At 47.2% G+C, this 16,142-nt stretch overlaps 6 protein-coding genes across 6 annotated transcripts; 5 read left to right on the top strand and 1 right to left on the bottom strand.

The window, feature by feature from the left end:
* Positions 1 to 215: 215 nt before the first annotated feature.
* POJ06DRAFT_138211 (uncharacterized protein) lies at positions 216 to 1,170 on the top strand. The gene is made up of 2 exons (XM_056184484.1): positions 216 to 491; positions 544 to 1,170. Exons 1-2 carry the CDS (start codon positions 336 to 338, stop codon positions 1,081 to 1,083), a joined length of 696 nt encoding a protein of 231 aa, XP_056042088.1. The 5' UTR covers positions 216 to 335; the 3' UTR covers positions 1,084 to 1,170.
* A 1,055-nt stretch (positions 1,171 to 2,225) lies between these two features.
* On the top strand, positions 2,226 to 7,121 carry POJ06DRAFT_257582 (P-loop containing nucleoside triphosphate hydrolase protein). Its single transcript, XM_056188169.1, has 4 exons — positions 2,226 to 2,746; positions 2,798 to 2,994; positions 3,043 to 3,580; positions 3,638 to 7,121. Exons 1-4 carry the CDS (start codon positions 2,336 to 2,338, stop codon positions 6,662 to 6,664), a joined length of 4,173 nt encoding a protein of 1,390 aa, XP_056042089.1. The 5' UTR covers positions 2,226 to 2,335; the 3' UTR covers positions 6,665 to 7,121.
* A 52-nt stretch (positions 7,122 to 7,173) lies between these two features.
* On the top strand, positions 7,174 to 9,361 carry POJ06DRAFT_257584 (armadillo-type protein). Its single transcript, XM_056188170.1, has 7 exons — positions 7,174 to 7,405; positions 7,461 to 7,589; positions 7,645 to 7,782; positions 7,839 to 7,964; positions 8,015 to 8,422; positions 8,480 to 8,608; positions 8,656 to 9,361. Exons 1-7 carry the CDS (start codon positions 7,324 to 7,326, stop codon positions 9,255 to 9,257), a joined length of 1,614 nt encoding a protein of 537 aa, XP_056042090.1. The 5' UTR covers positions 7,174 to 7,323; the 3' UTR covers positions 9,258 to 9,361.
* Positions 9,362 to 9,460: 99 nt separating this feature from the next.
* Positions 9,461 to 11,635, top strand: POJ06DRAFT_138293 (regulator of chromosome condensation 1/beta-lactamase-inhibitor protein II). Its single transcript, XM_056184487.1, has 2 exons — positions 9,461 to 10,485; positions 10,536 to 11,635. The coding sequence occupies exons 1-2, from the start codon at positions 9,559 to 9,561 to the stop codon at positions 11,382 to 11,384; spliced, it is 1,776 nt and encodes a 591-aa protein (XP_056042091.1). The 5' UTR covers positions 9,461 to 9,558; the 3' UTR covers positions 11,385 to 11,635.
* A 71-nt stretch (positions 11,636 to 11,706) lies between these two features.
* Positions 11,707 to 12,658, bottom strand: POJ06DRAFT_282613 (uncharacterized protein; the record flags this gene model as incomplete). The annotated part of the gene is made up of 4 exons (XM_056190046.1): positions 11,707 to 11,881; positions 11,928 to 12,223; positions 12,280 to 12,314; positions 12,367 to 12,658. 4 exons carry the CDS (start codon positions 12,656 to 12,658, stop codon positions 11,707 to 11,709), a joined length of 798 nt encoding a protein of 265 aa, XP_056042092.1.
* Positions 12,659 to 13,825: 1,167 nt separating this feature from the next.
* On the top strand, positions 13,826 to 15,971 carry POJ06DRAFT_138419 (tyrosine phosphatase family-domain-containing protein). Its single transcript, XM_056184489.1, has 4 exons — positions 13,826 to 14,510; positions 14,567 to 15,508; positions 15,561 to 15,804; positions 15,854 to 15,971. Exons 1-3 carry the CDS (start codon positions 14,120 to 14,122, stop codon positions 15,641 to 15,643), a joined length of 1,416 nt encoding a protein of 471 aa, XP_056042093.1. The 5' UTR covers positions 13,826 to 14,119; the 3' UTR covers positions 15,644 to 15,804; positions 15,854 to 15,971.
* The last annotated feature ends 171 nt before the right edge of the window (positions 15,972 to 16,142 follow it).

The raw sequence follows: 16,142 nt of genomic DNA on the forward strand, positions 1-16,142 counted from the left end.
GCAGGGTGTGCCCATACAAAATGTGCGCCCTCAATTATAAATAAATTTCGAAGAGTTATTATTTGTTCCGCGTACGATATATATTGCCTACGCATTCGACCACAGGTTCACCACATTAAGTTGATTCTCGCCTTATGTAGAAAACCACTTCGTTGTATATATAATCAAACCAGGGAATATCTCAGCATTTGCTGACAGACTCTATGAAGCTGCCTGAGTCGACCTCCGCAAAGGCCGGGTAAACTAACTCGACATAAGATCGTCTATAGTATGGATCTCATTATTTTTGTATGGCCACAGTTATCCTGCAATCGCATGTTTCTTGACCTCTGATCATGGCGAATCCTAGTAGTATTCTAGTACTAGGTGGTACTGGTCCCCTGGGCGTTGTCACTGTGCGCCTTGCCTTGGAGCATGGTCACAATGTCACCGTGTTCGCTCGCAATCCCTCCAAATTGCCTGTTGATTTACGGTCGAGTTCTAATCTGACGGTGAGCATTATCCTTAGCGAGATAAATTGGAATATCTGTTAATTTGGCACAGATTGTTGAAGGTCAACTGTCCGATACCGCTAATCTCTTTAAACTGGTAGACTCTTGCAATGCCATCATTTCTCTACTTGGCCCGAATCAGTTATGGCACAAAACTGGCGTTTTTCAGGGGTTCTATCGCAACCTGTTGGAGCATCTTCAATCACTCGAATCTCCTCCGCGTACGCTTCTCATTTCTACAATTTCGGCACCCTCGCCACTAGATAAGTTCCATCTCCTTGCCTGGCTGATTGTCACAGCTGTTTACATCCTCGCACATGGCGCTTACAATGATGTCGTGGGCGTCGCAGAAACAGTGGAGAAGAACATAGGAAACTTGCCAATCACAGTGTTTCGCGTTGGCGGTTTGCTTAATGGGGAAGGTACTGGTCAACCAGTTGCAACTTATGTGGGACACAGTGATTACACTTTGAGCATGAATAGAAAGGATATTGCGCGCTGGTGTGTAGCGCAGATTGAGAGCGGCGACACAACCTGGATCGGGAAATTTCCGTGCTTGAGCGCGCCTGCCGTGGACAAGAAGACTCGTTGATTTAAGTTGATTTAAGAATGTCGCAGCGTTGTGCACGTCATCAGGGTATCAATCCTTCCGTCTTCTGTTACTAGATCACCGTATGCCAAGCTGCTCATCCTGGATTACTCCTATGCAGGATCCAGGAGGCTATTACAGGTGCATTTATTGTAGCACTGGTGAGCTAGTGGTGAATGCATCGTTCCACCTTTTTACGCGGCGTTACTCTCATTCACAGTAACTCTGAGATGGACTCGTTAGGGTACGCGTCCGAGGCTCGCACAAACTTCTCCCATAATTTTGTATTCTATTTTGCGCTATATTCTGTGCACCGAACCTGCTGGATCCGCGGCGTCCCGTGTTTACAATTTCAATCGATTGTAAATAAGAGTTCAATCGATTATTGTAAATAAGAGCAAATTCGAACGCAAAAAAAGAATCGAAATTAAATTGCAGCACCTACGATTCCAGCGTGGTCTCCCACCGCAGTACTAAGTAGGCCCAAAGAAGCTTAACTGGTGTTGATCGAACGGGGAACTGTGTTTTCTTCTTGGTATGGCCGCAACTGACATGGACTCGCGAAAGGTCGAACACAGTCTGACATATTGCTGACTAAGCATGTAAATAACTTGTAAAATACTCTGGCTTTCAAACAAAAAAATGCTTGTAAAATATACTGGCTTTCAATCAATAAAAACCTCTTTCGTTTCCTTTTTTGTATACTTATCCGTTGCGTTTTCCTTTCGTTCCTTTGTTTTTCTCCAGTGCATGCATGTAAATAGCTTGTAAAATACACTAGCTTTCAAACAAAAACGGAATGGGGGATCTGCTTGAGGCACCCCTCTTGTAGCTAGCATTTCACAATTCGCGACTGGAGTGCACTGCATGCCGGTTGGTAAAGCATTTGCGTGAAAGCGGAATGAATAATTATTCCTGTGATGCCCATTCAAATTGGGAGCGTCCACCATATGATTGCAAGTCTGAGTTGTGTACCCAAGACGGAGACGAGCTCGCCCCGGGCTACTGAGGGCGGAGATAACGCTCCAAAGAGGGCGATCGGTCCGTCCACACACGATCAGGGGCTCGCTCGGCTCGTGCTCGACCTTATCTTAGGTTTTCAACAGGGAGTTTGACATGTCGGACCAAACCTAATTGCGCGATCGCGCGCTGATTGCACACCTTAAGAAGATCCAACTACGACTTGTCGCCATTGCAGCTCTTCTCTCGTTCTTGTCGGCACTGGCTTACTACTACAGTCTGCGACTCCTGCACCATGGCTGGCTTCTTTAAGCGCAATCGCAAGACAGACTTGTCGGCGTCCGTCTCCAGCGACGAATCTGCGGACACGGACAGCAACGAGAAAAGCTCTCTCCTATCCTCCTCGTCGTCCGAGGAGAAATCGGCTAGTAACGATGACTTATCTTTCAATAAGAGCATGTCTGTTACTGAAACTACGCCTCTCAAGTCCGCAGCGGGCGGCAAGTCTGACGTCCATGTCCATGTCGACGAGTTCTCTGCTCTTCCTGTGCATGACGCAAGCATCCTACGCGAACAAGTCCAGGTACCTGAGTTCCGAGCTACATTCTGGACGCTCTATCGTTACGCCAATCGCACGGACAAAATTCTTCTTTCTATCGGCTTTGTGTCGTCTGTTTTGTCGGGTGTTATGCGTCCTCTTATGACGGTACGTCCGATCCCGTCGTGCTCTAATGCAGACGTGCTAACCCTCACGGAGGTTGTCTTTGGAAATGTAACGCAGGCCTTTACTGACCTAGGATCAAACGGATACTATGACTCGGCGGAGTGCAGCTCAAATTACACGGCTTGCAACTCGAGCTACACTGATAACTACTCTAACTCGACCTCTGAGTACGAGGCCGAAGGCTACATGAATGATTATGACTTTAATAAGCGAATCAGTACACTTGCTCTGTTGGTACCAGTTTTAGCTCTAGTGATGTGGAAATACTAATCAAGTAGATACTTTGTGTATATCGGAATCGCGGATATATGCTTCTCTTACCTTGGAACTTTCATAGTCATGGACAGAGGAGAAGTCCTGTCGGCTCGAGTTCGTGAGCAATATCTTAAGGCTACCCTACGCCAAAATATCGGGTATTTCGACAAGCTCGGGTCAGGAGAGATTACTACGCGCATCTCGGCCGACACTATCCTCGTGCAAGAAGGAATGTCCGACAAGATTAGTCAAATGGTGACCAATCTCACGACCTTCTTGGCAGCTCTCACCGTCGCATTTGTGCGGTCGTACAAGCTGACATTTATATTGCTGTCTGTCATCGCGCTCATTGTTATTACTATGACGACAGCTTCGAGATATATGATCAAGTACTTCCGTGCGTCGCTCATGGGATACTCAGTCGGAGGTACCTTGGCTGAGGAAGTTATCTCGTCTGTACGAAATGTACAGGCATTTGGCGTGCAAGATAGACTGGCTCTAGACTATGATAAGTACCTCGCTATCACGGAAAAGTGGGGTCTTAAGGCCGGGCTCGCTTTGGTAAGTTAATTTTGACTGCTCCTCCGTTAAACCTCGCTGATGACAAGCGATAAATAGGGCGCGATGATCGGTGCAATGTGGTTTTCGGTGTACTGTAACTACTCGCTGTCATTCTGGCAAGGGTCGCGCTTCTTGGCGTCCGGAGAGCTTAACGTCGGCAACGTGGTATCGGTGCTGATGTCTATGATGAACGGCGCCTTCACCGCATCCCATATCTCGCCTCATCTCAAGCAAATCACGAACGCAATCGCCGCGGCATCCAAAATTTTCGCAACCATTGAGCGCCAGTCCGCAATTGATTCTTCCTCCCCGGTCGGTGCCACTTTGGAGTCTGTCACTGGCAGCATCGAGCTCAAGAACGTGCGCTTTATTTATCCTTCCCGTCCCGACGTTACCGTTCTGCGTGACTTCAGCTTGAAGATCCCAGCGGGATCCACAGTTGCGTTGGTCGGCGCTAGTGGCTCTGGAAAGTCCACTATTGTGGGACTTATTGAGCGGTTTTACAAGCCTGTTGGAGGTAACGTCACCCTCGATGGTCATGATATTAATGATCTCAATGTCAAGTGGCTCCGTCGTCAGATTTCGCTAGTGTCACAGGAACCTGTTCTCTTCTCCTGCTCGATCTATGAAAACGTGGCTCACGGTTTAATTGGTACGAAATACGAACATGCGTCCGAAGTGGAGAAACGCGCTCTCGTTACAGAGGCTTTGAAACAAGCAAATGCTATGGTTTTCATTGACAAACTCCCCGAGGGCCTAGATACCGACGTTGGTGAGCGCGGATTCTTGCTTTCGGGCGGTCAGAAGCAGCGCATTGCTATTGCCCGTGCCATTGTCAGCAATCCCAAGATACTCTTGCTTGATGAAGCCACTTCCGCGTTAGATACTAAGAGTGAGGGTGTCGTTCAGGATGCACTTGACAAGGCGGCGAAGAATCGAACGACGATTGTAATCGCGCATAGGCTGTCCACAATCCGCGACGCGAATCTGATTGTTGTTATGTCGAAAGGCGCCATCGTCGAAATGGGCACGCACAATGAATTGCTGGACAAGAAAGGCGAATATTACGCTCTAGTCCAGGCGCAGCAGATCGACAAGTTGAAGGAGGAGAAGCGAGCAGCGTTACTGGGTCAGACAGATACTCCCGAAGACGAGGATGAGAAACTTATCGAATTGGTCCAACTCCCGGAACTCCCGGTAGAGGCTGTCGAGGACTTGAAACTCGTAAAGACAAAGACAAATGCTTCTGCGCGATCGATTTCTAGTCTCGTTCTTGCTGACAGGCCACCTCGAGTTGAGGAAAAGTACTCCATTTGGCAGCTTATTGTCGCGATCTTCAAGTTATCGGAACCTGAGCATCATTGGATGGCCGTCGGCGGTATTTCTGCGCTTGTTAACGGTCTCGGATATCCTATCACCTCAGTGTTTTACGCTAACTGCATTGCTGCGTTCCAGCAGAGTCGGACCGATCCCAGCTCGATGCGTGGAACCGTCGATCGCTTTGCTGGATTTTTCTTCATGATGGCCTTCGTGGAGGGTATCGCATTTGTCATTACCAATGGATCCCTAGCATTTGTTGCTCAGCGTCTTGTCCGACGGATCAGATATATGTCATTCCGCCAGATGCTCAGGCAAGATATCGCGTTTTTTGATAGAGACGAAAATTCTACCGGTGCGCTTACCGCTACTCTGTCCCGTGACGCTCAATCCGTCGAAGGTCTCTCTGGTGCGACACTCGGACAAATTCTTAATGCTGCAGTCAACGTAGTCGCCGGTCTGATTCTCGCTTTGAGTGTGGCTCCCAAAATTGCTATCGTATGCGCTGCATGCGTGCCATTCCTCATCGGTTGCGGCTTCTTCCGGTTTGCAATGCAAGCCCGGTTCGAAGAACAGATCAAAAAGTCACACGGGAAGTCCGCTGCTCAGGCTTGCGAAGCGGCTGCCGCAATCCGGACAGTTGTATCGTTGACTCGCGAGGACGACGTCTGGAATGCGTATCATGAGGCATTGGAGGCGCAAGTCAAGATTTCTCGACCTGCGACTAATAAATCCGCGATTTTGTACGGTTTGTCGCAGGGTATCGGATTTTTCATCATGGCACTCTCGTTTTGGTGGGGAAGTAGGTTTCTCCGGTCGGGAGAGTACTCCACTACTCAATTTTTCATCACATTCGTGTCAATGATCATGGGCGCGCAAGCCGCCGGCATCGTCTTCTCGTTCGCACCAGATATGGGGAAAGCGCAGTCTGCTGCAGCAAATATCAAGCGGCTTATGGATTCCATACCCGAGATTGACGTGTGGTCTGACGAGGGTGAGGTGCTGGACGATGTCCAGGGTGATATTGAGTTCCGAGACGTGCATTTCCGGTATCCGACCCGTCCTGAAGTCCCGGTCCTGAAGGGTCTAAATATCACGGTTAAGAAGGGCCAATACGCTGCGTTGGTTGGCATGTCTGGATGTGGAAAGAGCACCACTATCGCGCTTGTAGAGTCGTTTTACAGACCTTTGGCGGGCCAAGTCTTGATTGACGGACACGATGTGTCGAAGCTGGAGATCAACTCCTACAGAAGTCATCTCGCAATGGTGCAGCAGGAGCCCGTACTCTATGCTGGTAGCGTCAGGGATAATGTCAAGCTAGGCTCTCTCCACCCGGAGGACATCACGGACGAGGACGTCATTGCGGCATGCAAACAGGCCAATATCCACGACTTTGTCGCGTCGTTGCCAAACGGTTATGATACGCTGTGCGGGTCAAAGGGTATTCTCCTCTCCGGCGGCCAAAAGCAGCGCATCGCAATCGCACGTGCGCTCATCCGCAAGCCAAAAGTTTTACTTCTTGACGAAGCTACTTCTGCTCTTGACTCCGAGTCCGAGAAAGTCGTTCAGGCTGCACTAGACCAGGCTGCCAAGGGTCGCACCACAATCGCTGTCGCGCATAGGTTGAGCACGATTCAGAATGCGGATGTAATTTACGTGTTTGATAACGGTGTGGTGTGCGAGATGGGTACGCACCAAGAGTTGTTAGCGAAGGGCGGGAAGTACTCTGAATTGGTGCAGATGCAGGCGTTGGAGAAGACTGCGTAGTTGTTGCTCGGCATAGATGGTTGTTGGTACACGTGTTGCATGCATAGAGATTTTGGTTTTTATGGCATACGATTAGGAAGGAAAGATTGCATTTTTTATTAGACTTAAGAGAATCCAGGGTCCTGATATTCGACGTTATATGTTTATTGCAACCAATAACGCAATTTGTTACCGCGCCAAGGTGACACAGTGCTACTATAAGTTGAAGCTTTCAGCTTTCTCGTTGGAAGTGGTGTTACTAACATAAATCAATTGCAAAAGTCTCGCAGTCAAGTTCAATAAGCAGCTGTATGACTATAGATCAGTTCGAAATAAATGTCAAACCATATGACTGTGCTGTAGCTGCGCTTAAAAATTCACCTCGAACTTGACTATGACGTGCTTTACAAAATGAACAGAGTTGCGACAGCGCTTCCGTAATGTAATCGGGCAAGCACACTTTCCTCCCTGGTTATCCTGAAGTGGTGTAGGGCGAGACTAAATTAGAAATGTGTAAGTCGCGACGGGGGACAGGAAATCCTAGCAACAAGCTTGCAGCCCTAGCCTCGTAATTTCAGTGCTGCGTGTCTTTGATATTGCAAGCTTCCATTGATTGCATTGCTTGTATATTATCCGTGGGAGCAATAAACTTACTTATCAGAGGCCGCAATTGCTTTATCATGGTCGCCGAGTCATTGGGATCATATCATCTCATGCACCTCGAGAACGTACTATCAGATCTGGCTGCTCTTGCTGCAAACGGTACGTGACAATGCTGGAATTATACGACTTAGTCAACGTGCTAACTCATGCATAGAAAGCACCAGACCGGAATTTAATGGGAAACCACAGCTCATTCACGATATAGCGACCAACTTGCAAAACGGCACCTCGAAGGTCCAATTTCAATGTCTGAGAGTTTTGGGAAACATATGCGCGGACAACAGTATGTGACTACTCAGTAGAACGGTAATGAGAAAGGACTAATGTTTAATGTCTAGATATCAACCGTGACTTGGTCATGCAGGATGAAGTATTTGCGCAAGCTCTGAAGTCGTCACTGAGTGCTGCTGGCGAACAAAACAAGACTATCAAGCACACAAGTATTATTGTTGCTTTTAATTTCTGCAATGACTATGGTATGGTGAGTCTTTTGAATTTCATGTCATTGCAGTGGTCGCTTACATTGAAATAGAGTCAGCACAAAAGTATTTGATTGACAATGGATTCGTAACGGTGTTTTTTGATCTGCTGGATCAACTTCACGACGAAGACATATCTGAATACATCATGAGAATTTTAGACATGCTGGTACTAAACGGTATGAACTGGCTTCTCCTAGGATCTGTTTTGGATATTAACCTCACGGAGAATCCATGTCCGAGGATGCTTTACCGCCGTCGGCGTTACATTCAGTCATACAGGCAATCGATCATTCAAGCATGGCCGAGTACTCCATCTTGATCACGACCGTGCTTTCCTATAACTCGTTCCGACTCAGAGCCATTGAAGACAATCAATTTGATTTACGGAAGCTATGTGCTTTGTACGAAATCATGGCGCAATCGGTTGAAGCAGAAGATAATTGTGATACATTGAAAGACATCCTGGGGACGCTTGCCGATATATCTGGAGTTGACGGGTTTATCGATAAGGTCTCTTGGGATCATGATCTTGTTCAACTTTGGCGGCGTTGGATCTTGAAGGACGGTTCTGGAAGTGGAGTTTGTAGTTTGCGTACTGCTGGGCTCACAGTTTTAGGAAATCTCGCTTTGAATGGTATGCAAAATAGATGTCTTTTTGGGAGTTCTATGTGCGCTAACGGCACATGTCCAGAGGATGCGTGTATCAAAGTCGTTCATGACCTACAGTTACATAAAGACATTATAGGCGCCGTGATCATGATGTCGTCGGCGCCTGAACTTCACGCAGCGGGAGGATTTCTGAAGAATTTATCAATCAGCCGTAAGTACGATCTTTGAACATCTAAAATGTCTTCTAATTTCTTTCAGAGGAAAATAAACGACTCTTAGTCGAGGCAAATGCATTTGCGGCGGTCAAAAAGATAATCAACGAAGACATATCGCCGCAGGTCGTCTTCTCAGGACTCAGTGTCCTACGGCAATTAGTAATCAATTCGTACGAGAATGCTCGCGATCTGGCCAAATCGAATGCAGAGAATGGTATTCTTTCTCGATGCTTGGAAATTGGCCAAAAGAGTGATGAGAAGGCATTGAAGATAGAAACTGGCCGGCTCCTTTGTGAGTTCATTAGGTCCACTGCTAGATTGGCTCGCACAAATGAATTATTGTTGTTCTTAACCGGTGCCTTCTCTAATGATATTGCGCAAGTAAAGCTACTTTTTGAAATTATACTTCGGCTGTTACTTGACCAAGATCAAGGGTCTACGTTTATCCCAGGTACAATGACTGCATGGTCGTTATTTGCTCAATGCCAAGAGGCAAAAATGCTTCTGGTCGCTTTATTGGACGAGCGGAATGACTTGACTGATAGGCTGAGACAGCTTGTAGAGAATCCTCAGGTCTCTCGCGAAGTCATAATGAGTATTGATGCGATTTTCGTGGTTTTAGGTTACCCAAGGAAAGGCCCCTGAATAGATTAGCTTCTGAGCTCAATGCAGAGATCGCAAGAAGCAATATCTTTATGTTTAGAAGTACATATTATAATTAAGCTCCGTAATAATGCATCGAATTGGACAAAAGAGAACAAAATCCACCTTCCTCTGGATACTATGACCCTTCGGATAAAAGCTTGCAAGCATTTATTGTGCGGCTGCGAGGGGGGTCAGGGCCGAAGCGAGACACAACTCCTTTCTCGGCGGCGCTGAATCTCATCGAGACTCAATTATCATCGACCCATCCATCTTGTGATACCATTTGCTGCAGTCTCAACCAATGCCACCAGGACGCAAGCGCAAGCACACACACGATGCAGAGGCGGAACCTGTGCCTGCAGTCCCTGCGAAGAGACAGACAAGGTCCCGGGAGTCATTCGTGTACGCGCCGCCAGCACAGCGTGGTCGCAAGCGAGCATCCGCTACCAGCAGCGCGGCCGATTCGCTGAGAGATTCACTTGCAACTGCGGTTGACTCCATTGTCACGACCATTACTGAGCCTGACAGTTTGCCTAAAGATGTCAGAAAGCTCAAATCGGTTGAAGAGAAGGTGACCGAGATTGCGATGGACCGCAAAGCTGCGGACACGCAGGTTGATGAAGCAATTGACTACAAAGAAGACGAGAAGGAAATTGATGTCGAGAAGAAAGCGCCACTGCCACTGACAAATGGCGTAAAAAGGTCTGGAGATCTCTCGAAAGAGAATTTCCCACTGCCGTACAAGCTCAAGAAGACTACAGGCAAGATTATTGTCCCTATTCCAACATTGAAGACCGAACCGCTCAATGTATATGTTTTTGGAACAGGCAGTATGTCAGAACTTGGTCTCGGTCCAGAAGCAAAGAACAAGGAAGTGAAACGACCACGACTTAATCCCTTCTTGCCCATCGATGGCGTTTCTATCGTTGACTTCGCCGTTGGTGGTGCACATGTCATTGCCATCGACAAAAATGGAAGACTATGGTCTTGGGGATGTAACGATCACGGCGCATTGGGCCGTAACACATCGAGTGGCGAAGAAGGCTTGTTGAGGGATATGGATGCCGACGACAACGATGACGATGGTGATTTGAATCCTCTGGAGAGTACCCCAGCATTGGTCGAAAACTTGCCTAATGACTTAGTTTTTGTTCAAGTCGCAGCATCTGACAACTTGTCATTGGCTCTTACCAGCGAAGGGAGACTCTGGGCTTGGGGCACATTTAGAGTAAGTTATTTATGGAAATTGTGTATAACCCGTAATTGACATCGTAGTAGTGCAACGAAGGTGTCCTTGGATTTAGCGACAAAATCGAATTTCAACACACCCCTATCCAAATTCCGATCCCTATTGCAGTGGGCCAAATTGCTGCTGGAAAGGATCATGTAATGGCCCTTACCACTAATGGCAGGGTCTTTTCATGGGGAAATGGACAGCAGTTCCAGCTTGGTCGACGCGTCGTAGATCGAGCTCGTATGCAGTCCCTCCATCCAAGGGAGTTTGGAATTAAGAATGTCAAGTTTATAGCGTCCGGTGAGTTCCACGCTTTTGCTATTGATACGTCGAATCGTGTCATGGCATGGGGCTTGAATCAATATGGACAGTGTGGAATTCCAAGTGAAGGTGCCGGCGAAGATGGAGCTGTTGTGAGCTCTCCAACATATGTTGATGCACTCAAAGACAAGGATATTGTTAGCATCACGGGTGGAGAGCATCATTCGATTGCGTTGTCATCGAGTGGCGAGATATACACCTTTGGACGTCTGGACTCCTCGGAGATTGGCATTGAAAGGGATGAGCTTCCTGACACAGTCGTAAAGGACGCCTCTGGCCATCCACGATTCCTGCCCGTTCCGACCAAGGTTGGCGTTGAGGATGACACTAAATTCAAGTACGTGACAAGTGGTAGTCATCATAGTATTGCCTTAGCCAAAGACGATGGATCTGCGTGGTCATGGGGTTTCGGCGAGACATATCAAGTTGGCCAGGGTCCCGCCGGTGAGGATGTAGAGATGCCGACTAAAATCGAGAACACGGCCACCAAAGGCGTGAATATGATTTTCGCTGGTGCCGGAGGTCAGTTCAGTGTTCTTGGTGGAATCCCGCCAGCAACCGCAAGAGGCTAAATAAACAGTTGTATCTCGATGAGTCTTACGAAACTTGAGTTATGAATCGAAAAGTTTGGAGACGTGTAAGCTATTTGGAGAATTGTTAGTGATACTGTTTACGATGATAGTATGTATTCATTCTGGTAAACGGATTATTAAGATCATTGCGGTTGAGCATAATGTTTTGTCAAGAAGATTCTTCTCGCTTGCACTTCTGTTAATCATACATCTTGGTACATAACCTATATACGAGCGCACCCTATTATACAATTCCTAGTCACTGGACCGAGAAGGGAGATAATCTGGTATTTAGATAGTCATTGCTTTCACATGTGGCCGGCTAAGCTTTGTCTGCAAAAATAGACATAACGGCAAACACACTGTAGAATAACATCAGCGGATACGCCACCAGTGCCCGCATGTCTGAGAGTTGGAGCACAGCGACGAACATCGCCGAGGACGAATATGTACACCAGAATATTGCCAAAGTCGAAATAAAATAGCCAAATAAGTTACTATTCATATTAGCAATGTCACAATCAGTGAGCGTTGAAGACGTACTCCATCGAAATAAGAACCCCGAATGCCGAGGCACAGACTAAAGGCAAGAGACAGTAACCTAACACACTGGCTGTTCGAATAAAGTCGATACTGCTCGTGGTCGCCATCAGGTTCATTATTAAATGCAGGGATATGGACCCCAGTAACGCGACGCCATAAATATAACCGAAATGGGCTTTCCCAGAAAATAGTAGACACGTGCCAAGCAGTAGACAAAACAATATGGGACCAGCAAGGTCGGAGTCGTCCATGATGTTCTGGTCTACCCTTGCTAGCGGGTTCAAAACTGTTAACGTCTATGAATACATTAGAAACAGCGTGAGACAACTGGATTCTCGACATCACAACGAACCTTTGATTTGATATGCCCAAAGTTTACTCCCAATTCTAGACAGAGATATTAGTTATATCGGACAGAGTATGAAAATGACAGTGTTACCTTCTAATAATGGTGGCTCATCCGAATAACCACCTGTGCCAAAGGCCGACAGCCATCCACCACCTAGCCGCTCTCCACTAGCAGCAGCCGACATTCCATCTACACCTCCAGCTGAAGCTCCAGACACTGCTCCGCTACCGCCAAATGTCGGAAACTGCGCTGTTGCGCCACCTAGGGGGCCCCGTGAGTACCTCCCCGCAGCAGGAGCAGCCGCTGGCGCATCGTAATTCGATGAGTAGAACTGAAGGTTATTGGAGCCACCGCCCCCGTACTGCTGGTTAGGATAGGACATGATTCTAGACGCACGCAATAAGATTGCGAGACTACTGTGCTATTAGAAAAAATAGTCGTCCAATGGCTCAATCAAATAACATGCGTCATCGTGATGCCCGCTATGTTCGCGAAATCGGGAGCCAGTGGATCCAATAACCCGTACCCTGACAATGGAGGAGAACATGCTTTGCAAACTAGCAGATATGTCACCGAATTTTGTGATTTCGGTGGACTTTGCGCCTCGGCCAACAATCGCAAATGCATTGTCAGGCTTCATCCTACGGGATCTCACTAATACGAATTCCGCATTAACGTTGCCAAAATATGTCAAATTAGGTGCGGATGCAAAGCGAGCTGGTCAGCTTCGGCTGGGACTTGACATTGAACCAGCTTGGGACCACCAGGCGGAAGCTAAATGGACGGCGAGTTCACGAACACGGTTAAGAACATCTATGTGCCACTCAGGAGCGACTTCTCCGACGCATTTTACTGGTTGCGTAAGACCGAGTACTCGGCTCAGACAGATCAGGCTGGTCGAGGCCAGCCGAGGAGTCGCTGGTGGAGGATTTGGAGGATGGCATAACAGGTCATCTATCTAGTCACGGATTTCTCAAAGGCGCACGATGTACCTCACTAACTGTGAAGAAGAGTACGCCGAATCTCTCCTCACCTCAATGGACGAGAATTAGACAGAAAGCCATATGAAGTCCGTGGCCAGAACACTCGGTGAGTATGTGAAGAAGCGACAGCGACCGTTAAGGAAAGACCTGGAGCATCAGTAAACCCAGAACACTCTGAGACTCCTAACTGATCGAAGTTGGCACTCTCGTTGCGTCGCTCAACCTGCGGATCATTCCTTCCCGCAACTCCTACGGCCGTGATGGCGCTCATCTCGTTTGTAAACCTTCGTGGCAACAAATTGTAGAACTGTACAATAGTCTATGTATACATCTATCTTCCTTGATGCTCCCGTTCTCTACTAGTACTGATGAAACATTTGCCGTCCATTGTACGTACAGAGTTCAATGTGATTTTTTTTTTAAATTTTTTGTGATCGTGAAAAATATAATTGGTTAACACAAGACACAATTACTGTTAAGGGAAGAATTACGTAACTAGTCCTGGTAGCGATATACGTCTTTCCAAAGGAAGAATAGGCAAATATTGCGCCGTTTACACAGTCAAAGTGATTACACTTGATTAACAACTAGATTCATCCTGACGGTCTCTGCTTGTCGAGCAGCCGCACAAACCCAATGCTAGGATGAACGGATAACGGATTTGTATATAAAGACATTGTAAATGCTCTTGGAAACCAGTAAGGCAATCACGACTCAACCGGACTTCCACCAACCCCTCGAAGGTTCATAACTGCAGAGCCCACATAATCTTTCAATTCTTCCAATCGGCAGGCCAAACTCAACATTGCTTACTAGTTGCTTCACTCCCTTCGAGCCATTGACCAGGATTCTTTATTGCAATGGTTATCGAGTCGAGGGATGCCAGTTTTTCCGAAGAACGGCTCGAAGTGCCGTTCTCGCTACCATCGACTTCGACATCCGGGGCGATTGTTGGAATCCTTACATCGCCGACTAGTCCGTCCTACCCGCCTAGCGTAATTGTTATAATGCATGGATTTGGTGGACACAAGAACTACTGCTACCAGAAAATGCTGGCCCGTAAGCTTTCCGAGAGTCCTCTGGGACTGTATTCGTTTCGTTTTGATTTCCGTGGATGTGGAGAATCCGCAGAGATAGAGTCCCCCGACGGCCGTACGCTTGACGAGGATTTGCACGATATAATGGACGTTCTTCATTACGTTAGGGAGATTAAGAAGCTCTACCTGCTTGGTTTGGCTGGGCATTCCAGAGGTATGTAGAATTGATAAAAGTTATCTATGAGTGACTCTAATACGCTGCCGGTTTAGGTGCCCTTGCGGGTCTTTGCTACGCTGTGCGTTTCGACCACTCAATTCCAAATATCATCAATTGTAGCGGCAGATTCCGAGCGGAACAGATTCGTGACCGCGTAGGTCGCCAATCTCCAACCTGGGAGCAAGACAAAGGGCATTGGGCTGACGTACCTCGCTATATGCAAATGAGACGGATCTTCGTTCCTGCTAACGAGACATACAGCCTCGCAAAACCGAACATGAACGAAATTGTGCATCTGCCTAGCTCGACGTCATTTCTGACTATATATGGTCTCAAAGATACCCATATCTCTGTGAACGATTCGGAGATGTATGCCAATTTGCTAGGCAACCGGCACACACTGAAGTTCATCCCTGAGGGTGACCACAACTTCTACGCTCACAACTCTGAAACTGGGGAACGTGTTAACTACAATCCTCAAGTTGCTCAGTTTATCGCGGACTGGATTTCGCCGGAATCGCGTCGCAAACGATTTCTTGATAGAAACGACCATGTGAGTGCTATCCGTCGATGGAAAGTAATTGATGGTGTGCTTAACTTTCGTGAATTGGGCGGCTGGAAGACTCGCGACGGTAGATACATTCGGACAGGCTATATATTCAGATCAGCGCAAATAAACACAGTCACTGAGATTGGCATGGCCGCTCTCAAAGAACTAAATATTTGCAAGTCATTTGATCTGCGATCATCTCAAGAATGTCAAAAGAACGGTGCTTATGAGATTCCAGGCTTGGATCGACAGCACGTTCCTCTGGGTGTAGACGAAGACATGTCGCCTGAAGAGATTGCTAAGAAGCTGAACCGATTGGCTCTTGGAGCCGACGGATTCTTGATTGTTTATAGAGAGTTTTTGGAGGAAGGTATTAAAGCATATCGGACAATCTTAGAGCACATAAGAGACCAGTCAGATAAGCCACTAATTATTCATTGCACTGGTAAGCGTGCAGTTTGGGTTCCTTTATTGCGCATGAATTGACAATCGTTTAGCGGGTAAAGATAGGACTGGCATTATATGCGCATTGATTCTTCTGCTGGCTGACGTCGACGCGGATACGGTGGCTCGGTATTGACCATGCAATTTGGTTCTTTAAGTAGCTAACATATAAATGGCTAGGGAATATGAATTGACAAAGTTCGGTCTTCAGGACGAATACGTGCGCATGCTTTCAAATGTATCAAAACATTTCGCGGGGACAAGTCCCGATCTCATTGAAAACATGATGAGTTCTACGTACGTGCAACTGATTCTCCTCACCCGTGCCTCTTTAACAACGTTGTAGCTTCGAAGTGATGCGCAGAATGATCGACGTCATTGATGCGGAATACGGAGGCGCTGAAGGATATTTACGCAACTATCTGAAGTTTTCCGCAGAAGACATTGCAACCATCAAAAATAATTTATTAGTAGTTGAAGCGCATGAAACAGCACTTCGATCTAGCGGCTTTGTTTTCCACGATCAGTATACACCGCCACTTAGGAAGGCAGTTCTATAGATTTTAGACCCCTAAATACGAACCGATAGATAGTGCATTCTACTAGAATGTAACTTAGTGGTGCCAATTATCGCC

The sequence above is a fragment of the Lipomyces tetrasporus genome, assembly GCF_029532465.1.
Source record: "Lipomyces tetrasporus strain NRRL Y-64009 chromosome Unknown POJ06scaffold_8, whole genome shotgun sequence".
Taxonomy (NCBI): domain Eukaryota; kingdom Fungi; phylum Ascomycota; class Lipomycetes; order Lipomycetales; family Lipomycetaceae; genus Lipomyces; species Lipomyces tetrasporus.

Coding starts and splice junctions, on each gene's coding strand:
- POJ06DRAFT_138211 (XM_056184484.1), top strand. CDS start 336: ATGGCGAATCCTAGTAGTATTCTAGTACTAGGTGGTACTGGTCCCCTG. Junction 492..543: donor GGTCGAGTTCTAATCTGACG/GTGAGCATTATC, acceptor AATTTGGCACAG/ATTGTTGAAGGTCAACTGTC.
- POJ06DRAFT_257582 (XM_056188169.1), top strand. CDS start 2,336: ATGGCTGGCTTCTTTAAGCGCAATCGCAAGACAGACTTGTCGGCGTCC. Junction 2,747..2,797: donor TTATGCGTCCTCTTATGACG/GTACGTCCGATC, acceptor ACCCTCACGGAG/GTTGTCTTTGGAAATGTAAC. Junction 3,581..3,637: donor TTAAGGCCGGGCTCGCTTTG/GTAAGTTAATTT, acceptor AGCGATAAATAG/GGCGCGATGATCGGTGCAAT.
- POJ06DRAFT_257584 (XM_056188170.1), top strand. CDS start 7,324: ATGGTCGCCGAGTCATTGGGATCATATCATCTCATGCACCTCGAGAAC. Junction 7,590..7,644: donor AAACATATGCGCGGACAACA/GTATGTGACTAC, acceptor TTTAATGTCTAG/ATATCAACCGTGACTTGGTC. Junction 8,423..8,479: donor AGGAAATCTCGCTTTGAATG/GTATGCAAAATA, acceptor GCACATGTCCAG/AGGATGCGTGTATCAAAGTC.
- POJ06DRAFT_138293 (XM_056184487.1), top strand. CDS start 9,559: ATGCCACCAGGACGCAAGCGCAAGCACACACACGATGCAGAGGCGGAA. Junction 10,486..10,535: donor GGGCTTGGGGCACATTTAGA/GTAAGTTATTTA, acceptor ACATCGTAGTAG/TGCAACGAAGGTGTCCTTGG.
- POJ06DRAFT_138419 (XM_056184489.1), top strand. CDS start 14,120: ATGGTTATCGAGTCGAGGGATGCCAGTTTTTCCGAAGAACGGCTCGAA. Junction 14,511..14,566: donor TTTGGCTGGGCATTCCAGAG/GTATGTAGAATT, acceptor CTGCCGGTTTAG/GTGCCCTTGCGGGTCTTTGC. Junction 15,509..15,560: donor ACTAATTATTCATTGCACTG/GTAAGCGTGCAG, acceptor ACAATCGTTTAG/CGGGTAAAGATAGGACTGGC.